Source organism: Saccopteryx bilineata, chromosome 9, assembly GCF_036850765.1.
Source record: "Saccopteryx bilineata isolate mSacBil1 chromosome 9, mSacBil1_pri_phased_curated, whole genome shotgun sequence".
NCBI classification, from domain to species: domain Eukaryota; kingdom Metazoa; phylum Chordata; class Mammalia; order Chiroptera; family Emballonuridae; genus Saccopteryx; species Saccopteryx bilineata.
Genome location: NC_089498.1, coordinates 91,648,051 through 91,675,006, shown reverse-complemented (window position 1 = coordinate 91,675,006; position 26,956 = coordinate 91,648,051). Strand labels below are relative to the sequence as shown.

At 46.2% G+C, this 26,956-nt stretch overlaps 2 protein-coding genes across 9 annotated transcripts in view; one reads left to right on the top strand and one right to left on the bottom strand.

The window, feature by feature from the left end:
• MAPK8 (mitogen-activated protein kinase 8) overlaps nt 1-7,051 on the bottom strand; it is a 91,935-nt gene extending 84,884 nt beyond the window's left edge. For 3 of the 8 annotated variants that reach the window (XM_066244192.1, XM_066244193.1, XM_066244197.1), the window contains exon 1: nt 6,885-7,043. The gene's annotated coding sequence lies outside the window, so the exon portion shown is untranslated. Of the gene's footprint in view, nt 1-6,884 lie in introns of all 8 variants that reach the window. The other 5 variants (XM_066244191.1, XM_066244199.1, XM_066244195.1 and 2 more) reach the window with 4 other exon arrangements.
• Nucleotides 7,052-16,557: 9,506 nt separating this feature from the next.
• The window catches only part of FRMPD2 (FERM and PDZ domain containing 2), a 143,044-nt gene continuing 132,645 nt past the window's right edge, over nt 16,558-26,956 (top strand). Inside the window, 12 exon segments of the mRNA XM_066244156.1 lie at nt 16,558-16,642; nt 18,365-18,384; nt 18,430-18,478; nt 18,481-18,602; nt 19,818-19,826; nt 20,161-20,284; nt 20,993-21,078; nt 21,934-21,978; nt 23,709-23,780; nt 26,449-26,467; nt 26,470-26,538; nt 26,541-26,612. Of these exon segments, the coding sequence (XP_066100253.1) occupies nt 16,558-16,642; nt 18,365-18,384; nt 18,430-18,478; nt 18,481-18,602; nt 19,818-19,826; nt 20,161-20,284; nt 20,993-21,078; nt 21,934-21,978; nt 23,709-23,780; nt 26,449-26,467; nt 26,470-26,538; nt 26,541-26,612 (772 nt within the window).

Here is a 26,956-nt window from a genome sequence, read left to right as displayed (position 1 = left end):
AAGACAGGTCTAACTATGTTACATAACCTAAACTAGCTTATGCCACATAGTTAGATTTGGAGCATGGAATGGAACTCAGGGATGACCCTAAAGCTCATGCTAGCAACTATTGTTAAGTTTGGGCTCCTTAACTTGCTAAAGAATTGTTAGATTTTAACCAAGACTAAAACAAATATATATATTTGTGCTATATTTGTTATACTGTGATATAATCTACTACCTTAAAAAGGAATGGCAGCTAAGAGTTTTCTAAAAGGCCTTATCACACTTGCACATAATTCTAAAAACTAGATTTCAATGGAATTTGGCCTGTCCAGAGATTTGTAGTAGATGTTTGGGGGAAGACCTCTCATAAATATTTTAGGAGAACATACATTGACTGTTTAGCTAGGCCTTCAGCCCTATCCCTGATCATATGCTTCTGGAGGCTAACCAAGTCTTCCTCTTCTTCTCCCACCAGTCTCTGAGAGCAGAGTCCAATGTAACCTGGTTCTGTGGAATGTAGCGATCCATCCTCAAAAGAGCTCCTGGCTTGCAGTGAAGTTTTCTATTTGTTTTATAACTATGAATATTACAGAAAAATATCTGATCCAACAATTTGCTTCTGAAAGTTACAAAAAGTCTAACTTTCACTGCCATTCTTGACATGGCATTCTGATTATTACGTAATAAGGCTCTTTTTGTCCCAGTATGTTTTCTGAAGAACCACCTATCTGGGGAACAGTCTATTAAAAATAAAAAAGAAATGAAAAAGTTCCAACAGCTTTGGTGCAGGTCTAAATCCAAAATGGTTGGACTAGTCTAAGGCTCAGAGCTTCTTGATGACAGTGCAGATGCCACAACTGAGATGGGAACCTAGGTCTAATTCCCAGTTACTGCCCTGAATGACAGAATAACTCTTATTCCAGTAATACTGCAATCTTTCAGGTAGTAAAGTCTGTTGACTCAGAACTTATTTCTGAAATCAAAGTGCAAGTTAATCTGCATTAGAAAAAGACAAAGCTTCTAAATGTTCGTGTCAAGAGCTCCTAAGAAAATAAGCACCACAGCACACTGAAATAGGCAAACTAGTCATACCTAAAGCTACCATATTTCCCCATGTATAAGACACACATTTTTTCGAAAAATTTGGGGTCTTAAAACTGAGTGCGTCTTATACAGTGGTTGTAATTTTTTCACTTGCATTTCCGGCATTTTCACGCTCATTGTTGAAGATGGTGATTTGTCATCAGATACAGATGAGGACAGGCTAATGGATGGGAGTTTTGACAGGGATGAGGAGTTGTATGAATTTTATGATGAATAAAACTTGCATTCAATAACTTTATGTAATACTTTTTTTTTCAAATTTCGGGACCCCAAATTAAGGTGTGTCTTATACATGGGAGTATCTTATACATGGGGAAATATGGTATGTGGCTATAATGACTTCCTGGCACTACATAAATCAGAAAGTCTTCTATCCATACCATCAATTTGACCAGAGACTGTTAGAGAGCTGGCACTGATATCAGACATTATACTTCTACAGGTGCCACAAAGCATCTCAACTTATATAGGTGACTAAAATATGTCAAAACTCAATTTAATGACAAAGTAGATTGACAAGAATTACAACAAGGATGCCCTGAGTGGTAACTGAACAGATTGCTCCAAGTTTCTTCCATGAGCATTTCGTATCTTCACAAGGTCATTTACATAATATTAGGCACTGAACAAATGGTTAAGATCCTAACCTTATTAATTTTGACAGAATTTATTCTCAAACTAATTTCCTTTCCAAGTGGCCTTTCTCCCAGGATCTAACTCTGCCAGGACACTTGGAGGGAGCCCTTTTCAAACAAACATTAATGGAATATACTTACTAACAAAACCAGTGCTATCTCTTCCTTTAAACATAATTACACTCTAAAAGGGTAAATTTTATGGTATGTAAATTATGTCTCAACAATGCTGTTATTTTTAAAACCCAACAGGAAATAGAAACCAAAGAAACTCTAGTTTGACATGTAGCCTGACAGTGAGCTACTGGGAAGGATTTGTATCAATAACCCTTACTGGATCTGACATACCTTAACTAGGTAAAGCAACAAACATTTGACATTTCAAGATTTTCATCCATTATTTAATAAAGTATCATTTTCTTATTTATTTGTACTCTACATCAGATAATAAGCTCACCCCAAATTCTTTCATATCCAAAACAAATGTTGAAATTTGTTACATAGTGACTGGGAAAGAAAGTAACACAGATAAATTGATATTAGTTTGAGTTTTAGGCCCATATGCTTCACCAATAGTATTAGTAAAAGGAAGAATTTAAAATTAGATATTCCTAACAAACCTTCCTAAAATGTTATTGAAAACTAAACATTTCAAATAAAACTTTCATGCAGCTTGTTTCCTTGCTGTAACTTTTCCATTTAAAAAAGTCATCAGAAACTCAGAAACTTTTCACGTAATATTCACAAAATAATAAATGCAATCATTTTAGACCCCTATTGAATATCACTGTTGTCTGAGTGTGTGAGTGACAGAGAGAGAGAGAGAGAGAAAATACAGATACATACAGAAACATATTTTAGACAAGGTTTCATTTTAGCATAGTGAGTTTAAAAATGATAGAAACATAATTGATACTGAAGTAATTCAAAAGCCACTATAGGCAGTCTCCAGGTTACAAATGAGATAGATTCTGTATGTTTGTTTTTAAGTTGAATTTGTATGTAAGTTGGAACAGGTACACTTACTTATTAAACGCAACTTAGATGTTTGTCTTAGCATAGTATTTATTTTTATCTTTCTGTGCATATATAAATACCATATTTCCCCATGTATAAGATGCTCCCATGTATAAGACACACTTTAGTTTTGGGGCCTGAAATTTGAAAAAAAATGTATTACATAAAGTTACTGAACTCAAGTTTTATTCATCATTAAATTCACACAACTCCTCATCACTATCAAAACTCCCATTCATTAGCTTGTCCTCATTTGTGTCTGATGATAAATGCTGTCTTCAACAATGAATGCAAAAACAAGCACGAAAAAGCAGGAAATGCAAGTAAAAAAAATGACAACTGCTATATAAGACGCACTCAGTTTTTAGAATCCAAATTTTTCGGAAAAATGTACATCTTATACATGGGGAAATACAGGTACTTAAACATTTTCAGATACAACTTTAAACACCGTGGATGATGCAAAAGATGATGGACTTGTTGGAGAGGATGGGACTGGTGTTAGAGAGTTAGGTTTGATTCTGCTGAAGTCAGTTTCTTGAAGTAGGCACCAAGGGAGGTTCTTTTTCTTATTATAAATGGCCCTGTAGCATCTCAAGTACAGTAAACTTTGGTGAATCTCTCTGTATCAGAATTTTGTTCCTCTAACTTTGCCATTACTGCTTCCAAAAGATGCAAAGCATCAGCTAATTCTTTTGTAGAAAACATTTTTAGTTCTGGAGTTTCTAGATCCCTGTTTTCTTCCTTAAATGCTGTCATCTGATGCTCTATCTAGTTCAATAAGGTCGTCTTCACTGGTTAAGTAAGTTCTTTGCTGTGGGAGTCAAGTAACTCTATGTTATTATTTTCACTGAGCTCACCTGCAATTATTACCAACAGCCCTTATGGCTCCATTTGGAGGTACGAGTTGTACACAAGTTGGATATTTGTAATTCTGGGATTTACTGTACTGCTGTGACAGATAATATATAGGAAGAGATCACTGAGCCATTTAGAAGTCAATTTGCATGAGACTTGAAACCTTTACAGAGAAAATTAATTTTTTTAAGGCTTGATGCTAAATATTATCAATTGTAAAGAAGTCTTCACCAATCTGGCTTTTATTGAACACTATTCTAATATGCTGGAGACACAGATGCAAGACAGGCTGTCCTTAGAGAAGTGCCATTTTGACTGCAAAAGAATAGCATCTGACCTCCTAGCCTTAACCCACAACAGGAAAATCTGAGGTAAATATTATAAATCACTGTAAGGCTATAAGGCTGAAGACTGAAGAATTAAATTGAAAATAAATGCACATTGTTGTACACTTAGACCAAATCTAACTCTACTTTCTAATATAACATTACACTAGAAGTTCCAGATCTGCTACTAAAAAATAGTAAAATGAGGCCCTGGCCGGCTGGCTCAGTGGTAGAGCTTCAGCCTGGTGTGCAGGAGTCCCGGGTTCGATTCCCGGCCAGGGTATACAGGAGAAGCGCCCATCTGCTTCTCCACCCCTCCCCCTCTCCTTCCTCTCTGTCTCTCTCTTCCCCTCCCATAGCCAAGGCTCCACTGGAGCAAAGTTGGCCCGGGCGCTGAGGACGACTCTGTGGCCTCTGCCTCAGGCACTAGAATGGCTCTGGTTGTAACAGAGCAATACCCCAGATGGGCAGAGCATCGGCCCCTGGTGGGCATGCCAGGTGGATCCTGGTCGGCATGTGGGAGTCTATCTGACTGCCTCCCTGTTTCCAACTTCAGAAAATTAAAAAAAAAAAAAAAGTAAAATGACCTGGAGTAAAACTGTATCTTCTTTGACAGACATCACTTATACAAGGGACTGACAAAAGTAGGCTTACAGTTGTTCAAATGGAAAATAATGTGATATTTAATAAATAATAATAAAAGAATAAACTGTGTTTTATATACTCACAACTGTAAATCTACTTTTGCCCTATCCTGTATAATTGTCTTATTTAAAGTACATCTATTGTAATACAGCTTTTATATCCGCTCATTACATTGACATTTGGGCTATTTCCAAATCTTGGCTATTGCAAATAATGCTGCAATGAATATACAGGTGCATATATTCTTTTGAATTACAATGGAATATTACTTGACTATAAACAAGGGGAAAATCTTACTTTTTGTGACAGCATAGATGGACCTGGAGAGCATTATGCTAAGTGAATTACATTAGTCAGAGAAAGAAAAGTACCCTATGATTTCACTGATATGTGGAATCTAATGAACAGTATGGTAATTACCAGAGGGAAAAGGGGTATAAATGGTCATGAAGGAGACTTGACTTAGGGTGGTGAACACACAACACAATATACCGGTGATGTATTATAGAACTGTACAACCAAAACCTATATAATTTTTATTAACCAATGTCACCCCAATAAATTAAATTTTTTAAAAGTTGTATCTATTATATTTCAAAGCATTATCCTCTTCCATTAAAGGATTTTTCTCTTTACCCTCAAACTCTTGTGAACCCCAAGAAAGAAGTAACACACCTACTATGAAGAGCTCCTGGTGACTGACTAGGCTCAAATAAAAAAGCAGAAGCCTAGTAGCCATTTCTGCATAGAGGCCTCTCACCCAAACCACATTCATGGAGAAGCCTGTCTGCACTATATTTCTGCTATCTGAGCCAGCTCTTATAAGAAGTTCCTGGAGTCTTATTCCATCAATAGTACTGAGAATTTTCCCACCCAATCAGAGCAGCTCTATTCTGACCAATGCCCTTATTTTGGTCAACCAAACTGCTCTGATTCTGACTCCTATTAACATAAGGAGAACCAATCAGGTACCGGAGGTGGGGACTTCTGTTCATACAAGCCAGCTCCCCTCTGGCTCAGGTTCAAGACTGAAGACAGGTTCTCCCTAACTGTACTCAAAAACTGAGTGGGGAGTGGAGGGGACTACAGAGCTTACCAAAGTACAGTGGAACCAACACATCAGCCAGCCAACAAAAGCACCTGGCCTCAGAGCTATGATAGCTGTTCTGTTTTTACAGCTAGCTGTAGCACTATTGAGTTGTTTGCACTGAAGAAAGTTTACTTCTCTGCACCCCAAATTGGGGATTCCTGCTGGCACTTGAACTGGTGCCAATGACCAGGGTTGACACTTTCCATCGCGGTACAGTCCTGAACAGTTGCTGAACGAACGAACGAACGAATGAATGAATGAATGAATGAATGAAACACATGTTCTAATTGACAAGAAGGTACTTGTTAAAATACAAGGGAATGACAGACCAGAATTCTACTGGAAAGATCACTGAATTTCAGAGGTAAAAATAGTAACGACTGGACATAGTCTGTTACCAGGCACTCAGCATATTAAGTTCACAGTAAACATCCAATGAGGAACTTTCAGAAATTAAAATGAAAAGCGTTAATCAAAATACTTTAAAACGATCTTGGATCTACCACCTAAGGACTGAGAACACCAGTGCAAGACAAAGAGATGGGCGGGTGGGATAAAAAAGTCAAAAGGTCACCATCCAGTGACCCTCAGGAGAAATACCCGCTGACCACTGAAGGGGAGCGGAGCTGATGGACACCTCCCGCCCCAGCCAAGGGCACTGGCTCTCCTTCGCTGCCCAGAACTTAAGGCCACCCTGGTCTCTCTCGGCGCAACCCTCGCCCAGAAGGTTAGCACAAAGAAACCAGCGAGAAACAAAACACAGTCTCCGTGGAGGGTGGGCAGGCATTGGGACCAGGTGACCCCAGCGGGTGCTCACCGCAGGGGGCAGCATCCAGGGCGCGGCGGGCCACCTAGGCGCCTCAGTCCCGACCTTCGTCAAAGTGTCTCAGAACTTGCTACTCACCCCCACCCCCACCCCTGTTCCATTTTCCCTTTCGACGTGGACATGGGAACCACGCGAGGACAGACAGGCGGGCGGAGCTGGGTCGGCAGACCAGGAGCGATGGCCTGGGCGCGCTTGGGTCCCACAACCCCAAGACCCGAGGGCGGCCCCCGCCTCCGGCGCCGCTATTGTTCCCGCGCCGCCCCCGCCCACGCGCGTCCCCCGCCCCCACTCCCGGGAGGGGGTCACGGCGGAGGAGACGGAGGCACAGGCGGCGGCACAATAACATAAACACGGCGGGACTGCCACACCACCCGGCCTGCGGCTCCCGCCGCCCTTACCCAGCTGCACAGCGAACGGCGACGGGAGAGCCCGTGCAGGGGCCGGTACTGCTCCGGCGGTCGCCGCAGCCGTTATCCAGCGCGGCTCACCGACCTGCTTTTTGGACCGCGTCGTCCGGCCTCGGCCGCTCCGCTGAGTAACAGGGACGCGGGCCGTCACCGCGCACGCCCGCGCACGTCATCGCGCAGGGCACCGCCTCTGCGCCTCACGAGCAGCCCGCGGGGCGGGGCAGCCCCGGGGCCCTGGTACGGGGGCGGGGCTGCATCTGGGGGCGGGGCCGCACCTGGGGGCGGGGCCGCCCCGGGCTCCGGAGGACCTGCGTGGCGGAGCTCGGCTGGAGGAGGAGCTGCGGAAGAGCCTGCAGGAGCCTAGAGTGAGGGGCGTGGTGGGGAGGGAAGGGGGCGGGACCCTGTGCCTGGCACGTGGCGGCGCGTGGACACGCATCTGAGCACCTGGCTGGGCCGGCCCGCTATTCTGAGCCGGCGCCTCAGGTTTTCTTCCTCCCGGGGGTTGAAGGTCAGGTGCACTGAGGCCAAACGCGCCCCAGGAGGAGCGCACCCTTGAGAAAGGACGAACTCATGGCCTTGATCGACGGTGTGTTATATTATGAGGACACCTGCCACAGGCCGGGTAACCCACGAGCACATAAACGTGCTCTTCCGCCATCTGGAAAAGCTGCCTCCCGTGTTCCCAATGCTCACCTCCATACAGAGACTATACATTAACCTATTTATCTCTGGGCCCTCACAGAGCGTGTGCATGTTAGTTATAGAAATGACAAATTGGCTAGCCCTTTATTATCCAACAACGAGTGGAAAGATCTCTAAATTAGATACATTCATGCAATAGAGAGTGCATTCTGGCAAAGTGAATGTGATGCGTTCAAGGAATTTTTCAGAGAATATTTGTGATATATCATTAAGAGAAAGAAGCAAGTCCACATGCATAAAATGATCATATATATATATATATATATATACACACACACACTATATGTACATAGAAAATAACTGAAAAGAAGTATGCCAAATTATTTAACAGTATTTTATCTTTGGACTGTGGGATGAAAGGTGAATTAATTCTTTGTCTTTAATACTTTGGGTATTTTTTTCATGGTTTCCAAATGGTATAGTTATGTTCATAATAAAAAAAGGCACATTACTTTAATAATGAATAAATACGAACATAAATATTAGTTGGCTAAACAAGTGAATCCAAGTTGACTACTTTCCTATGATGTCATGCTGGGCTGGCCTGTTTTCAGTGATTCTGAGGTGAAACAGATGTGAACATTCCTTCATTTATTCTCTCCCCATTCCCTCACTCCCTCACAAGCATCTTGATTTCCTTCCTTTGTTTTGCCAGTAAACATTTATTGTCTGTCCGTTCTGCGCCACGTGCTGTGCTAACACTGGCAACACAGTGGGGCTTACAGACTTAACCAATGTAATATGGATATAACAGTAAGAAAATGCAAAATGATCACTGTATAATATACATCTTGATATGGATACATAGTATTATGCAACCAATTGATAGAATTAATAAAGCCAGGAAATTAATACTTAAGAAGCTGGCTCTTAAGAATAGATTTAACTTGGTAGGAAATATATCAGAGGTAACTTGGTGTGCAAAGGTCCTGTGAAAAGAGGGACCCTAGTGAGTTGGAGAAATTGAAGAAGCACCAGTGCTGCTGGGAAGACAAGGAGGAAGGAGCTATTAGATGAAGTTGGGAAGACTGGAAGAGGACCAAACTTCATGCAGCCACTTACCCATATTGAATATCTTGTCTTTATCCTAAGTGCAACGGGAAGCTCCTGACATGCTTCTGCAAAAGGGGGGGGGGGGGCACGGTCAGAATGGCATCTTGAATAGTCTAGAATCTAGATGACAGATGATAGAGACTTGGTCTAGGGTGATGATCACAGAAGCAATAAGAGGAAGGGTCTGAGGACCATTTAGGAGACTCAGTGCATAGAACATGGTGATGGAGTAAGTGGACAGTGAAGGAGAGGGAGTCATCCAGAAAAAGCTATAGGTTTCTTGCTTATGGCTAAGGATGGATGTTGGTGCTAGTTCACTGAGGTGGAAAGAGGACCGGGATTCAGGGGAAGGATTATGAAAGCAAGTAGTTTGATGGCTTTTGATCAATCCCAAAGAGATGTCAAGTTGGCAGTTGGGTACACAAAGCTGAGCTCAGACAGATGAGAGATGAATCATTGACAGACAGTGATGAGTTGAGGCCTGGTGTAAAGATGAGTTAGCCTAGGCCTGAGTGAGAGAGGGTAGTGAGCAAGAAGAGAAGACTCGGAGCCAATCATAGGGAACATCTGCATTAAATGGCCATGGAGAGGATGAGCTAAGGAATTCAGGTTTATTTGTATCCTGTCCCAGGGCAGTGTCTTGGGGACAGCTGGTCCTTGGGTTGTTCTGAGGCTGGGATTTGAGAAGGAGAGAAGGAGACAATGCAGGCCCCTTAAATCTAGTCTATGCTGGAGTCCTAAGGGATGGTCAGGAAGAGGTTGCACCCTGTCCAGAGCACTTCTTTGTTTGTCATTCTAAACAGACTACACACACACACACACACACACACACACACACTGATGGAGTTGATCCTTTGGTTGAGCAGTCAGATAGATCTCACACCTAGCTGTTCAATGATACTGACACCAAAAGTTGGAAGCTTATCTCACTTGCTAGTTTCCCAACCTCACTCCAGGGAGAGGAGAGGGAGGCAGGGAGAAGGCTCTTACTGACTAAGGCCTGCAAAGGGTGTCTAAGGATACACCACCTCCCACTCCATCTTCACCACCCTCCTTCTCCTTTAGCCTTGCTTTTAAGCCCCCCCCCCATTTGGTTTCCTGGCCATGCCCTTGGATCAAACCTGCTCCTGCCTCCAGAAGAAACAGGTTCTGGTCCTCAGTTGGCCACCCTCTGACTCTGGGATGCTCTTTGGGGCTTTTTCAAGTTGAAGCCTACTGGATTACGATGGGGCAGCTCAGTCTCTAGTTGCACAAGTAGAGAAAACATGACACCTCATATTGCAAATTATCTTTTCAAATGCAAAGAACTCTGGCTTATTTTGTCAGTGGTAGGTCAAAGCCAACAATGACCAGAGATTCTCAGTCACAACTTGAACAAAACAATTGGAGATAGAAGTAGGTGGTTCTCAAACTTGAACATAAAAGGAGCACCTTCTCTTTGCTTCGGCTTTCCTTTTCTCTTCACCGCCACATGCTTCCAGGTGCATACAAGCAACAAATCAGCTGGTCATGTCTATAGATGGAGTGCACATGCATGTTTTCAGGGAAAAAACAAAGACTCTGGTTTTCAAATTGTGGCCCTCAGACCAGCAACATAAGCATCACCTGGGACCTTGTTGGATGCAGATTTTGAGACTCACTCCAGACATGCTGAATTAGAAACCTTAGGAGAGGGGCCCAGTCCTCTGTGTTTTAAAGAGCCCTCTTAGAATAGGCATACCTCCAAGATATTGTGGGTTCAGTTCCAGATCACTGCAATAAAGCAAGTTGTAATCTTTCTGCTCTAATTTGTAATTGCTGCAATATCTGTGAATCTCAATCAAGTGGAGTGCAATCAAAGGAAACATGCCTCTATCTCTAGTGACCACTCAAGTTTAAGAAGCACTGCTTTAGAACATAGCTCTCCAGTGGGCCTGCCATTCAAATCACCTTGGGAACTTGTAAAACCACCCATGCCTGGACTCCACTCTGGAGGTCCTTCTTCAGAGGTCTGGAGTGAAGTGCAGGCTTCTGCAAGTTTTTAAAACCCCTCACGTAATTTTGATGCACAGCCAAGATTTAGAGCCAGTGCCTTAAGAAATTCAGCATATCTCTGTTCTTTAAAATCTCAGAGCAAACAGGGCAGGACAGCTGGCCTCCCCCCATCTTTTGTGTTCAAGTTCTCTCTTATTCCTATTTTCATTGTTGGCTCTTCTTTTGAAGTTCTGCACCCACCTTCCACAACTTAGGTATTCCTATGATACACTGTCTTCTCTCTGTCTATATTTAGATGTCAAAGGTGTTCAGTATTTATCTTCTAGAGAAAAAGATAGAGGGGATTGACTGGGAGGGGAAGAATAAGTTGCTGAAGTCCTGTAACTGGTTAGTAAGATCCATGTTGCTGTTTGAAATAAATATATATATTAGAAAGCAGGATTTCCATCAGAACTCTCAGCATGGCTACTCTGCACTGTTTACAGCTTCTTAGCCCAGAATTTCTTCCAGCCCAGTGGAATTTTGCCATTTGCAATTCATGTACTGCAGAAGATTTGTCCAGGCATCATGGTGAAGAGAAGACAGCACCCCATCACTGGTATCTCTCCTTGGCAGCTTTAGGAAGAGTCCATTTCTATCTCCACCCTCATCGTCATCTCTTTCCACACCTCCACCTATGCCTCCATCTCCACCTCCAGGGTTTCATCCCTCACTTTTCATATGTAAAACTGGAGCTCAAGCTATGCTAGACTGGCTGGTATTCTACAAATATATTCCCGACCTCCGCCAAAAGCTCTACCCATTCTTCCAGCTAAATTTGAAAGTTCCTTATGGTGTTATTGGGGAAAAGAGGGGACTCTGGCATCACCAGAGAAGGAAAAGTCTGCAGGTGGCAGGATTTTGAGCCCCTCAGAAGACAGAAATGCTACTAAGAGGGGTGTTTCCTTGTCACTGCCTTGCCAAGCAAGGCAAGATTTGTCCTGTGTTCCTGACTCCAGAGGTGATCTGAGCACTTCCGAGGGTCCTGAGAAGATGCTCTTGCTTCTAGAAAGCAGAGGTAAAGATGCAATCTGGTGATTAAATTTTCAACAGTGCCTTGATTATGCTCCGAAAGCAGTTTCCCAGATAAGGAAGGCTCTGCTTCTAAGAGCATCCTTCATTGTTCTTCTTGCCAAAACCCAGCAGGATTGACTCTCAGCTGAGGGCTGACAAGGCTGCATCTGCCTTTCCAGCATGGGCCTGTGGGGCTGAGAAGAGGGGAAGAAAGTTCCATAACCCTTCAGGACGTGTCCTTGTTGAATGAAAGACAACTGCATGGGAAGAAAGTGAGCATTCCTTCCTGAGCCTGAGGCCATCCATACTCTAATTCAGGCTTGAAGAACCTGCAGTTCAGGATAAACAGGGGAGAAGGTCACTTCTGAGGGTGCTAAGTCATAAAAACTGGAATAGGTTTTCAAACCCAGGCCCAAGCCTACCTTCTCTACCCCCTGGACAATGTCTCAAGTCCAGACCCAGGCCTACCCTCTGCACTCGTTGCAATATTCTATTTCCTTGGAAAGCCAGGACAGAGTTGGTGACTATCAGCCTATGTAGAGCAGAGAGGAGGACTTTCCTCTGAACTAGCAGAAACAATAGTGACTTCACACGTATTGTGTTCTAAAAGGCAGGGCCATGGCATGAGGCTCTCTCTATCACCAAGCAATCAAGCAAAGTCTACCAAATCAAGTTTTGACAGGTAAAGATGTGGTCCATCCCACTGGCATTGCCTTGTGAGGGCACATACCTACATTCTTAGAGATAGGACCACACAGAACGATTCACATAAATGGAGAATAAGTCAACATTTCTGTGTCCCAATTCTATACCCATAATGTGGGGTTAAGATGACCCAATCCATTCCTGTATTATGACTATTCAAGAAGTGCTGGAAGAGCTGTAGGTGAATGGTCTGGCACGTTGATACCATCGGCAAAATGTAGCAAAAACACTAAAAAGGACCCAACAAGTCCTTACCTAGGAGTTTATCCTAGAGTGTGAATAAAAGCTGATTTAGCAACAGCAAGGTTTATTTTGTATTGTTGGCATTATTGATAAACTGGACGTCCAGCAAGAGGGGATATGAAATAAGACAGCTTTAAAGTGAGCTGGTAGAAACAAATTTAATGACCTTAAAAGAAATTAAATGTATGCACATACAATGTGATTCTGGTTGTACACACACACACACACACATCCAAAAACATACACACCCAGGTGTCCACAGTGATCGTGTCTGAGAGCATCAATGGTGATTTTTGCTTTGTCATGGATACATTTTTGCTTCTGAATAGCAAAACGTAGACATTACTTTCAGTTGTAAAAAGGAGGAAATCTAAGGAGAGGAGGCTGCACTGAGCGGGTACAGTGGGTGCTGAATCAATGAGCTCTGTTCTTTTGTCCTTGTCCTTTCGGGGAAAAGTGCAGATTTGGAAATTCTGCTCTTCTTAGGGACATTCTGGAACTCAGGCTGCTTCTCCTCGGGGCTCAGAGAATAGGACCTCAGGGGCTTCCAGGGTTGGGTTGTCCAGACAAGCTATATACAGGAATGAATTGGGTCATCTTAACCCCACATTATGGGTATAGGTTGGGTTGTCCCATGTGTCTCCGAGCCAGATCAGAACAGTGAAATCATCAGAGTCCCATTGCAGTGGCCCTGGCTCTGTCCATCAGCAGTTGCCCTGGCACTCCATGTCTTTATACCCTTTTCAATATTGCCAGGCCCCCCTGGGCGAATGCCTGAACTCCCATGTTTAACACAGATTTGGGTGCTTCTCAGACCCCCTCTATTTGGAACTCTTGGATGGTGTGCCACCCACACCACGTTACCTCCTGCACTCTGGACTAAGATGCCACATCCTGAGCCATGGCTCTGACTCTCTGAGGGAGCACTGAAGGGGCCTGCTGATGAAACCTGGATGTTCCAGAGCCTAGTTTTCCATGGAGTGAACCTTAGCCAAAAGAAGATAAGAGGTGGGAAGGAACAGAGAAGGTGAATTCTGTCTTCTTTCTTTCCTCATGGACCGTTTTGAGATGAGCAAGTCTTGCAAGCCTTCCGGAGAAGTGCTGAGTGCTAGATGGCTGGCACGATTGCCCTGTGCATCCTGTCCTTGTCTTCCTTTCCCTTGTGCTCTGACCTGTGTTGCCCTGGGCCTGAATGAACTGTCAGCATTTAATCCTTGTCTCAGGCTCTGCTTTCCACAGGAACTGAGCTAAAATAGGTCTTGAGTTCTCCTGGGGCCCTTCCCTGTTCCCTGTTCATCGCGGCACTCACTGATAAGAAATAGACATGACCCTCCTGACTGTGGCTTGGCCCCCACTGAGTGACTTGGGAAGGTACAGTCACTCCCCTGCTCAGAACATCTCTGAACTGCAGAAGAACACTCTCCTCCCTCCTGCACCTTCTCCTCCCTCCATGCAGAGGAGTGAGGCTCTCTGAGCTCCACTGAGGAAGGAACAGGCTGAGCTAAGACCTGGGGAGGTGTACTGTGGGAAGTCCAGGCCAGAAACATAGGGCATACTAGAACTGGGAGAGCATCAATGTGTAGGACAGAGTCCTGAATAAACCAAACAGCATTTTTTGTTGGTGGCTTAACTCTCTGGGCTTACAAAACATGACACATTCAGGGGCAGGAGCTGCCTGCCTCAAACCTTATTTACTAAACCAGGAGGCAGGGTTACTTGGCCAGGGTCTATCTTACCAAATTCCTACCACTCAGCTCTGTTGATTGTCCTCTATTCATCCAGTTTGGCTTAAGTTCTATGTGTATGTGTGGCGGGGGGGGGGTTAGAGTGGCCAATTAGGAAAGTGGTCTCAGGGGACGCTGTGCCCAGAATCCTCCCCCAGACCTGGACCCTGTTTATGTTAGGAGAATATAACCAGATTCATTTTCTCAGGCCAACATTCACCTCAAGCTAGCACACTGAAACATTCCACTCACTGCTCGGAGTGTTAGTCCCAGGTGCAGGAAGAAGGGTAGGCAGGTCTCTATCAGTCTCTCATGCCACCATCACCCCATTCCATACTCATCACCAGTTGACTATGGTGTTCTTCTTCACTGATCCAGGAGTTGCCTTCAAAATCCTTTTCACCACTGTCCTCCAGGTAGGGTCTATTAATGGGCTGGATTTGGGATTTGGGATGAAGTCTGTTGTTATTGTGGCCCTAAGCCTTGCCTAGGAAACTTTGAGATAGGTCCTGTGGAATCCAGGTAAGTGACCAGGTATGAATGGTGCTTAGCTCCTGCTCTGGCACCTGCTCTCAGGGTTATTTCTCTAGAAATTAGAGGACAGCTTGTGAACTTCCTAGAAGATGTCTAGTCACATTAATCAGAGGGGTTGTTGGCTAGTTTAAGGGCACAATTATAAACAAAGTACAGAGCTAATTGGCACATGTGGCACTGGACACATGCCCTTGACATAGAGTTATAAAAACCAAAACTAAACCCATTTGTGTTAAACTCAGTGGATTGCTCAGGTAACCGTGCATTTTTATATACCAAGTTTTGTCAATTCAATGTCTTCCTTCCAAAGTCCCAAAAGTCATTTTCTTTTTAGTGAGAGAGACAGAGACACAGAGAGGGACAGATAGAAGGGAAGGAAGAGAGATGCAAAACATCAATTTGTAGATGCAGCACTTTAGTTTTTCACTGATTGTTTTTTCATATGTGCCTTGACCAGGGACTCCACAGAGTGAGTGACTCCTTTCTCAAGCTAGTGACTTTTAAGCTTAAGCTAGTGACCATGGGTTCATGTCTATGATCCCATGCTCAAGCCAGTGACCCTGCACTCAAGCCCGAAGAACCTGCTTCCAAGCCGGCGACTTTAGGGTTTCAAACCTGGGTCTTCTGCATCCCAGGTTGACGCTTCATCCACTGTGTCACTGCATGGTCAGGCCCAAAAGTCATTTTCTTAAAAGAGAGCTCTTAAGGGGAATGTGCCTTGTCAGTTATAATAGAAACCCAACAACAACAACAGATGTTTATTGAAGACTTAGTATGACCCAGAAGTGACACAGCCAAGTGGCTCGCTCAGGGCAGAGACTCTGGTGACTGGCTTTATTTGGGCAAGTTCCCTCTCTTGTCTTTGCTTTGGTTTCCTTTTTTGTAAAAAGGGGACAATTAAAATACCTCACAGGGTGGTGGTGAGAACTAAATAAGTCAATACAAGTAAAAGACTTAGAGCAAGTATTGGTATAAGTGTTCTCTGCCCAATAATAACAGTAATAATTATTATTACCACCTCCAGGTACTCCTTACTTGATCCTCAGGAGTATTCAGGCAAAATTGTCACTTTAAAGATGAGAAAACTGAGGCTCAGAGAGATCAGATAATGCTCTTCCATTACACCACGTTGCTTTCTGACAACAAATGATGCTTTGAAATTGGGCTGATCCATAAGGTGTCGTGTACAGATGACTTTGGCTGTAAGAAACAGAGAGCCTGGAATATAGTGGTTAGAATCCTGGTTATATTTATTATTTAATTAAGAAGTCTGGGACTTGGTCAGCAGCTAAGTAAATGTCATCAAGAATCCAGGCTGTATATTTCTATTCCATTCTCTTTAGCTGCTAGCTGTTTGTTCTTATGCTTTTTGCCTCACAGCCACAAGACAGGCTGGGATTCCATGTGTGACAGGTTCAAGGCAGGAATGAGGAGGACCAGTCATATGTGTTCCTATTGTCAGTAAAGTTAAGGTTTCTTAGCAAGCCTCCTAATAGACTTCCCTTCATCTTTTGCCAAAATTAGGCATTATGGTCACTGTGGTTTTTAGCTGCTGGAGAAAGAGGCAGCAAAATTTTAAGAACGTTGCTGATGGTTGTTGGGTTAGCCAGCCCATAGAGTCTGCTCCACATGGAAATGGAATTGTGTTTTGGACCATAGCATAACAGAGGGAACTGATGCATCTTGGACAGATGCATGTCTGTTCTTTAGGAAAGATCCTCTACCACTCAGCAGGCTTTCACGTTCCGCTAAATCAGGTGTGTAACCAAGGTACTCTAAGTACTTTGTTCATTTACTTAGTATTTCTTTCCATGGCCGGACTGACAACTACTGAACTGTGCCCCAGCACCCTGCCTTCCTAGGTTCTAGGAAGACATTGCCAACCAATTATAGAACTGCTCTCGCTGAGTTAGGGGACAACCTCAGAGTCCTACACAATGCACTGTAGGCACCACAGTTCAGAACTGGTAAGCAAGATAAGGCTTATCTGCCACATCTGCTCAGAGGCAGTGGCTAGCTAGAGAATTTGGCAGTGACTGGAGACACAGATTTATGAAACAGACTCTAAAGCAGTCCTTCCTGACTTGAGCTGCTTCCCTGAAGAAGTAAGTATTCTGTGCTGAACTGTTAGGAAAAATGTTCCCTGCAATACCTATCTCTCAAAGATTTTTCAGAACTGTTTATTTAGGACTCTGAGAAAGATTAAAGAATAAAAATTTTTAAACTTTATCAATAGCATTTCACAAAAATTTTGACTACAGAATATGTGTGTATTTGTGTGTGTAAGTTTTCCTCTGATACTATAGAATCCAGTGCAGTAAGAAGACACATTTGAGAACCCTACTGGGCCTCCAAAACTCCCTTCCTTTCTCTCTCCCTCCCTCCCTCCCTTCTTTTCTTCCTCCCTCCCTCCCTCCCTCCCTTCCTTCCTTTCCTCCTTCCCTTTTCTTCTCCAATTCTCTTTCCAATGCTTCCTGGTGCTCTTTCTGAAATAGGCACCTGCTCACATCCCTCCTCATGTGAAATCTTTTGTAGCTCCCCACGACCCACAGGATTGCATCCTGCTGCTCAGAGGGCACACCTGGAGCACAGAATTGGGTTCCTACCTGTGGCTTTGTCTCCTCTCTGCTACTCTGCCATAATCAGGGCTGGTTTCATGGACGCATAGCCTGTGCGATCGATTGCACGGCCCCCCGGCACTTACAAGGGCTGCTGCTGGATTTGATGCTCTGCTGCCACTATGTTCTCAGTAGCTGTGAACAAGGGGCCCTGCTCAAGGCCCCTTTCCTTTCAGACATAAGCCCACCTTTGCCTATACGGCTCCCTCCACCTGTGGCCCACTTCCCTACTGCTCTGGCTAACCCCAGTCTGGCAAGAAATGCCAGTGCAGCCTTGATCTGGGAAATGGCTGGCAGTGTGGGTGAGCATGAGGAAAAGTCTGATTTTGAGTCTGCATTGAGGCCTTCTTCCTATCAATGTGGCCATTTAAACACAGGAGGGAAGTGCTTAGTGAAATATCTATATTTTTTATTTGTTTGATGTATCTATGTGACAGAAAGTCCAACCAAAAATCATTGACCTTGTGCTAACTGCTGAAGTGTCCAAAATGAAAAAGCCACCGTTGTTGTGTTCCGGGAGCTCCCACCCTAGCAGCAAGCCTCAGTGAGGCCCCTCAGTGACCGGAGAGCGCCCGGGCTGCCTGGTGAATGTAAGTGAGGGCTGACTGGTCCCTGGTTGGATCTGGGTGTTGTGCACAGGTGGAAAGTCGTTTGCTAAAGCACCTGTGTGGGCTCTCTGTACGCTGACGGGCATCGCAGGTTAGGAAGCAGCACATTCACACAGCTGGCACAGGTCATTCCAAGTTCAATGGCCTTGGGGATACATCTTGTGTCCATCCCGAAACTCTCCAAAAGGGCGGACGTCTGTGTAGTGGCCATGAGAACATTCGCTTCTGTTAGTCTCCAGTGCAACTGCAGGGCCCAGCCCCCGGGCAATGGTGTGAGGTGGCTCACATGGTCCCCTCCTCTCCAGCCGCTGCACCTCGGGAGCCCTTGCACTCCATGCTGCTGACCATATGCGAAGACCAGCCCTGCCGGCGGCTCCGCTGCGGTCAGTTCTGGATGCTTGTTGGGTTCATTGGGAAGATGTGGCTGCATCCTCAGGCTCTGACAATCTCTACATCAGACGGCTGGCTGGCTTGGTTCTGGGCACCATCTCTGAGGTCAGAGCACATCTGTGCTTCCCACCCCAGGAGCTATTAGCCACAGTGGCTGTTGAAATTCAAATGAGCTAAAACATGTAGTTAATTAAAGTGACATAAAATAAAAAATTTAGTTCCTTATTCCCAATGGCCACATGTGGCTGATGATGGCCATGCTGGACAGGGAAGGTCATCACAGGTCTATTGGACAGTGCTGGCAAAGACCTTGGGGCAAGCTAAAATTCCTAGTGTGGTTACGACCCTTGGGATCTTTGAAAGAGCTTTATACATTAAAACGGGCATGCTTATAACTCATGAGTCAATTCACCTATCAAAATTAAACTGGGCCTCTTGTATGAGAAGCCCTCCCCGACCACATCCACATAGTCCCGAGGCCTCCCCTGCTGTCTCTCACCTGCACGGTGTCTCCTTCTGGTGCTTGCCGCATTGTCCTGCTGGCTGCCTGGTACCCCTCCCCCATCACCACCACCTAATAAAGGGCCTGGCACATACTAGGCATTTGGCTGGGTTTCTTTCAAGCAAAGCCAGAGACAGGGATGTTTATGAAAGTTATTTCTTGGAGAAGTGGTCCTGAGGGAGGAGGCATGATAGAAGGAAGACAGGAAAGGGAATAAGCCAAGCAAGGAAGGAATCTCAGGAGGAGACAGCCTTCGGATGATCCCATGGGGAGCTCCAAAGTAGAAAGTGCCCCAGCACTGACCCACCATGGGGCCAGGGTGGAGCTGGGACTAGAGTGAGGTCAGCATGGTGCCCATGGTGCACATGCAAGGAGGTTTGCATCTCAGAGAAAGCAGCAAAGCTGGGAAGCACTGCATTTGTCCAGGGGCAGGTGCAGAACTGAGACCACAATGAATGCAGGGATCATGTGGATGGAGAGGGGAGGATGGCTGTGGACCGGGGACACTGTCAACAGTCAATCAAAAAATGTCTCTCTCAGCCTGTTTCCTTCTGGGACCCCTGCTCTCTTGGCATGTGGACATGCTGCTGCTCGTATTTGGTCAAGTCATGTAACTGACCTTGCAGCATTTTCGCCAGGGAACCATAAAGTAGATTTTGGTCAGTGATTGGACATTCCTTGGGGCTGAGCCAGGTGAGCTACAGCAGGGCATAAAGCACGCAGTGGGTGTGGGGGAGGGAAACAAGCAAGCAGATGCGGCACGATTTGGTGTGATAGCAGTTGTGAGGGCAGCAACGAGGAAAGGAGAAGAGGCAGAGGTGGAGAGGGTAGAAGTAGAGAGGACATAGCTCTGGGTCTTTGAGGCACAGAGGACCTCAGCAGGAAGAGCCTAGTCAGTGGGAGGAATGCATGAGCAAAGGCACAGATGTGCATGAGGACACGGGTATTGGGTAGGGAAGGCATTACCTGTAGCGTATGTGTGAGTGATGGGTGCAGGGCACGTCTGGGTTCTAGAGAATGTATGTTAGGCTCTGGTTGTGTGGGGCAGACATTACCACACTGACTCAAACTGACAGCCAGTTTGTATGTGTCTCTTTAAATGCCTCCCACCCTCGACGTTGGGATGCGAATGTGTGGTACACTTGACCTTCAGGTGGAGAGGAGGTGGTGGGAGAAAGCTCCTCTGTGCAGCAGGACAGAAGCTACCTGCTCAGGATCCAGCTGTGTCAGATGAGCCAGGAGAGTCCGACAGCATGGGCCCTGGAGTGTCTGCATCCCTGCCGAGGTGAATATGGCACCTGAGCATTCCCTGGGTGGGCAGTGGAGCCCATTCTGGCCCCACGTGGGCCAGATGTACAGCTGTGGAGACAGAGAAAGCCCATGCAAACTTAACTCTTCCAGGAAGCCCCTGCGGACAAGGCGGCTGAGCTTAGGACTCCTCTGTATCGGCAGACAGCTTCATTTGGAGGTATAATCTAACCAAGAGATCTATATCAAATATAAACTCATTTTATTGAGATCTAACTGTTCAAGTTGTTAAAACAATTTAAAAACACAACAGAAGAAATTTTTTTCCTCTAGTTAGTTTCTAGGTGGAGTGCAAAGAAAAGTAATTTGTAAAATATTGATTTTGTTTTGCTCTAGATTGGTTAAAGAAATTAATTTTAGAATAATTTTCAAATTTAGTTCTCTAGTTTTCAACCACATCTGAGATTAAAAACAAAAGAAAACAAAATAATCATTTTTGTTTGTCCCTAAAACAAGGTACTCTTTACTGTTAGGCTTTATCTTCTCCTTAAAACGTCCCTCAACCCTCTTTCTTTTTTATTACCATTTTCCACATGAGGAAACAGACCAAGAGAGGTTAAGTAATTTCACCAAGGTCACACAGCTAGTAAAGTCAAGATGCTGATATCCATACTCCAGGCTGTCTGATTCAAGAAAGCCATGCCCTCTGTCTCTCTTCATGCCCTCCACCATGCTGTTTGGTCAGTGTCAGAGAGAATCACAGAGACCCAGAGCTTCCTGGAGACCAGTCCAAACATCTCAGCTCATAGTTGCTGCAACCTCTGTCACAGTGTAAGCAGCAAGGTGTCCAGCACTGTGAATTTCTTTATTGGTTACTGATGAAAAGCATCTTGCTTCTCCACAAGAAGCCAACCCAATTTCACTGGAAGGTGCAAAAGTCACTTTTAAGCAGACACAAAGCCAAGGGGATGAGTATCCTGAAGGCTACTGAGCTGTCAGGGCACAGTGTCTCCTTTGGGGACCAAGTGCAGGCTCAGTCACAGGACAACAACATGCTTTCGTGTCATTGTGATTATCGACTGCCACGTGAGGCTGCAGAGCAAACAGTTGCAAAACACAGTGGCTGAAAACAGTGGTTTATTTAGCTCTGGAGTCTGTGAGCTGGCCATTTAGGCTGTGCTCAGCTGCGAGGTTCTTTTGGATTCAGCTGGGTGCCCTTCTGCTCTGTGTCCAGCTGCTTCTGCAGGGTGCTGGCCTTGGAGGTTGCTGGTCTTGGAGACCCTGGTTCTTCACCACCAGCAGGCTAGCTGAGGTCATCAGAGAGAAAGAGAGAGACAAAGAGAGGGAGAGAGCCAGGGGCCAGCCGGGACTCAAGCGGTGATGAGAGGAGGGACAAAGTCACAGTGCAACCTTACCTTCTCTAGGCCTCTGCTTCCTTATTGGTAAAATGGATACAGTGCCTCTCTTCCCCCCTCGGTGTGGGGTGAAGATGAAGTGGTCCACACACCCTGCCAGGCTGAGCACTGGCACGTGGTGGGCTTTCACCAGCTGGAGGTCTTTGCCACTGTTCCTCCTGCTCTCTGACTGCTGGCCAATGCCCTTCCACCGGGAGCCCCCCAGGACCTTCAGAAGGGCAGGTGGCCCAGCTCCAGGTCCACTCTCTCTGTGGCAGCACATGACTCATAGCCAAAGACTCCTTCTCAGAAGCATTTCCTGCAAAGAAAGGGAAAGGTGCACAGAAGAGGACCAGAGGATGGGTACTCCCCGAAGAGGTTTGGGTGGGCAGTGGTGGATGGCTGCCATGGCTGCTGAAAATGGGCAGGGTCCTCTGGGATGCCATTCTTCCTGGGCTGAGATTTCTAGAATTGAACTAAAAACCTTGAAATCTTCAATTTAGGAACATAGGAACTTACTGAGTGGCCTTACTATAGCAGACACTGGGTGGGATAGAAGGTTGAAGGTGCTGGGTCCCAGATTGCCACCTCCTGTAACCAATTGCCACCTCATCAGTAACCAATAAAGAAATTCACAGTGCTGGACACCTTGCTGCTTACACTGTGACAGAGGTTGCAGCAACTATGAGCTGAGATGTTCGGACTGGTCTCCAGGAGGTGGCAATCTTGGGGGCAGGTGGCAGAACAGGTAGGAGATAAGAGAGCTGATAAGCCTGGGTGTGCTTGCAGGGGGATTCTAAACTGACAGGAAATGTGGGAGCAAAGATGTGGGTGGGGTGGAAAGCAGGGAAAGAGTCTCCGTTCTGGTTGGTGCATAGGATAACAGGGTTTGGGTGAGTGTGGGGCGTGGGGCTTGAGAGTAGGCAGGCCAGCTTGGCCTGGCCTTGAAGTCCAGGCTGACAGAGGGACAGCTGGCTGGAGGCTTCCGCAGTGTGCTCTTGCTGTGGGGAGCCCCGACAGCCTGTAGGCAGGCTGGTCTCTGCTGAAGGTCCGGCTTGCTAAGATGTCCTGGACAGTGGGACGGGGGTGGTCCAGGATGCACCTTCTGCCAGAAACACCCTGACACCGGTCCTCACAACCACCTCCAGTGTTTGGAGAAAAGCATCCCATCCTCAACATGATGTTGCCCTTAGCTGAACTGTTTTAATAGCTGCACAACACTGCAGTGACTCTGAGAGGAACAGCACTCCCTAGAGCTGTGACACGTCCCTGTTGGGTGGGCTGTTCACTGAGAAGACCGCTTCTGCCTGGCCTTCTCTTCTAGTGTCTGGACCCTTTGGGAACATCACACTAGATGCCCCTAAATGGCCTTTGTCTGTCTGTCACAGAGAGATTTGCTTAAAGCTTCTCAACAAATTATAGCTGAGCTGAGCCTGGAGTAGCCTGAGGATCCACTTGGCCCTGAGCTCCCAATACTCCCCCCTGGACCCCGCTGCCCTCCAAGACTCTCAGGTCCTTGTGGACTTGGGGAGAGCAGAGACAGATTCACCTTCTTTGGTTTCTCTTTCTCATCACTCATTAAAGGAGCTTCTACTGGGCATTCTCTCTGGACACAAATCACCTCTGGCTGGACCTTTGGCCTCTTAGACAGGAGTCCTGCTGGTTACCCTTGGGGGCACATTTGTTTTCAAAAATTCTTATTGCATATAGCATCTATTTGTATTACAGAAGGTGTTTATAATTTTGATGGATACAATGATTATGTAAGCATGCATGCATTATAAAACTTATAATGAAGCAGATACCCTGCCTGAGAGCTAGAACATGGATCCAAACCATTGTACCCTCCTAGAAAGCTTCTGCTTTGACCTTCCCTGCCCAGTGAATACCTCAGCCTAGTTTAGCCTCATATCATTAAAACTGCTTCCTGCTGGCTCTGGGGAGGGGAGTGCTGATAGGGTGTGTGTGTGGAGGGTGATTCTACAGAGGAAACCCAAAGTGGGGGTCCAGCCCCGTGAAAAATGGCTTCTTTTCTCTACCCTGAGTGACTCTGGCTGTTTCCCCCAGTTCCCCAGGCCAGAGTTCGTCCTGCTAGCTGGAGAGGCCCCCATGACTCCACACCTGCCTAGATCAACTGTGGTAACTGGTGGGTTAGACTGGGCAGGGGTGGAGGTTGATGAGGGAACTGGCTAGCTGGCAGGCTTGGAGGCTGACTGAGCTCCGCCTGAGCCAGGGAGGTCCCTGGGTACTCACTCCCTCCTCCGGACACCTGACAGAGCTCTCTACCAAGTCACACCCCTGCTTCATGTCCTTCAGCACTCCCTGGTTCTCTTTAATAGGAGCCCTCGGCACTTTTGGCCAAGTTCTGATTGTCCTTCACACTCAGCTCAGTCTTCATCTCCTCACTCAGCCAGGAAATATTGTTTTAGCATCTAGGAAGTATCAGGCACAACTCTGGCCCCAGATCTATGACGAGAACCAAACAGCCTCTCCTTCACCTGGAGCTTATATTCTAGCATTTATGCATTTGTCTATTTGGGACAGAAAAGTCATCTTCCCTCTCTTGGCTCTGCTGCCCAAGCCCAGGCATACTACAGATCCCCAAAGGGGTTGCAACCTCTGTGTGGATAGGCACCTGGTACCTAGATTGGGGATGCGTGAGGCTTGTTCCTGTGGAGACACCCATAGAAAGAGCTCTGGTGCTGCCAGTCCACCATGGGGACAGCTGCTGCCATGCCCTGCTCTGCCATGTCTTGGAGTGTGTATGCCTGGCAGGGACCCTTCCTGAACGGGCTTCCTGCAGAGGAGGGGAGTGATGGTGGCATATGAGCTGCTGGCCACCCTGGCTGTAGGATGACAGAGATTGTGGGGTAGGGAGGGGGAAGGGGAGGCCAGGCAAGGTTTGGGATACCAGAGAGCAAAGGAGTTGGCAGCCAGAACTCATTGCTAGTGGTGGGGAGACAGGACCTTGTGAACCCAAGCTGCACATGCAGGCTCTATTGTCCCATTGGACCACGCTTAGAAACACACATTCAAAGATACAATTATTGAGATGTTAAGAGGGTGACTACAAAGCATTAGACCCAAGCACAGGGCTCTTTAGAACATATGGGATAACCCCCACACTTCTCTCTCTCTCTCTTTTTGTCTCTCTCTTGGATGGTCCCTGAACCCATACGTTCAACATCTGCTCAGGTGGCTCAGGTATGCAGCAAGGGGGAGGGGCCATGGAGGCTCAGAGTGTGCTGTGTAGTTAGCTCTGCCTGCGATCTTGCAGAAATCCCCTCCTGCAGGGTCGTCAGATCTGCATTGGCCCCTGGAGTATCCAGAGGGTCAGGGTGTACCATGACCTCAAATGGCACTAAAATCACATAGTCCACCATGACTGTCCTCTGAGGAGAATTTCCCTGGGGAGGTCTGGGCCAACCCCAGGCTGGGCTTTGGGGCACCAGGTACTGTGGGAGCAGAGAAGGAAGTGAGAGACTCTACTCTCCAGGGCACAGCCAAGGGCGCTGAGCCTGATCTGGAAGACTCGCAAGAACTTGCCTTGTGGGGTGAAGGGGAAGAGCGCTCTGTGTAGTGAGTGGTGTGTGCAGAGACACCACTGACCAGGCCCAGGGCAGTGGGATATGGGCCATTCTGGGGTGCTGAACAGAGGCCATGGTGGTCAGGGTGAGGTTGTGCTGGTGGCTGAATCTGGACTTGATCTGAGAGGTGAAGAGGCAGAAAGCTGGTTGCTACACACTTTTTGGATGAGGCTCTACCAACCCATTTCTCTTTTCTTTCTTTCTTTCTTTCTTTCTTTCTTTCTTTCTTTCTTTCTTTCTTTCTTTCTTTCTTTCTTTCTCTTTCTTTCTCTCTCTCTCTCTCTCTCTCTTTCTTTCTTTCTTTCTATCTTTTTTGTTCTTTTGTTCCTTTTGAAAGACAGAGAGACAGACAGGAAGGAAGAGAGGTGAGTAGCATCAACTCATAGTTGCAGCACCTTAGTTGTTCATTGACTGCTCTCTCATATGTATCTTGACCAGTGTGTGTGTGTGGGGGGGCTTCAGCCGAGCCAGTGACCCTTTGCTCAAGGTAGTGACCTTTGAGCTTAAGCCAGTGACTTTGGGAGTCAAGCCAGCAACCTTTGGGCTCAAGTCAGCAACCGTGGGGTTATGTCTATGATCCCACACTCAAGCCAGTGACCCCACGCTCAAGCTGGTGAGCCTGTGCTCAAGTCTTCAACCTCAAGCCGAACCTGGGTCCTCAGCATTCCAGGCCGTTGCTCTATCCACTGTGCCACCGCCTGGTCAGGCCCATTTCTTTATGTGAAGTAATCCCCTTGCTTCTGCCCTCTCTTCCTTGGCTCTGTGCCAGCCCAAATTCACTCAGCTGTGCTCTGGGAACCTGGGAGGCAATATAATGTTGGGCGACACCCCAGGGCTGTATGATTTATTGATAAAATCCCTGGGCAGAGTCCAGGGGGTAGCTGGCCTTCATCGGGGTAGAAGCATCAGTGAGCCTGCCCCCCCTAGCCTTCCTGGCCCCTGCAGAGCCCAGCAGAGGCTGTGCTTTCAGTGAGGCTCTGCCTGTGACTCACTGTGCCACGAGGAGCCAGTCCCTTACCAGGACTTGCCACCAGGATGACTACAAAGGAGCTGAGCCTCATTTCTCAGCTGCTGAACAGTATCACAGATACACTTATTCTTAAGGTCAGACATCAGTGAAATGGGATGATGTGTATCAAGTGCTCAGCACAGCAACCAGCCCTTGGGGAAGCCTCTATTCTTGTAGTTATTGGGATTATCAATACTATTATTGTTTCCAGACCAAAAAAGGGAAATCCTGTTTGACCTCTGTGTGGTGCTACTGAGTGGGCAGTGTCTGCAGGTGAAATGTGACATCGCGTCCACAGTGGGGGCGTCTTCAATGCTGCCATGTCCTTCCCCAACCTCAGGGAGCTCACCTACTTTGGCTTGGCTTACATGAAAGGTGAGTGTGTCCTGGGTAACCCACAGCTGGCCTGGTGCCTCAGGTAACCTGGGTGTCTAGGTATCTAAACACTATTCTTTAAAAAACACTGTTTGAGACTGGGACACTTCACTTTGCACACTTAGATGTTAGTTAGCATGGTGAAGGCTTCAAGTATTCATGTGTAGAGTGTCAAGGAAGTGCAGAAAATTGTAATAAAAAAGTGCATGTCAAATCTTATGGGTTTCTGTGATTTGCTGGGTCTCCTTGATCAATCTCAACGCACTGATAAGGAAATGTTAAAACTGTTAAGATGTCAAAAACATTTCCATCCACGTGGGAATTTAAAACAGTGCAGCCATTGG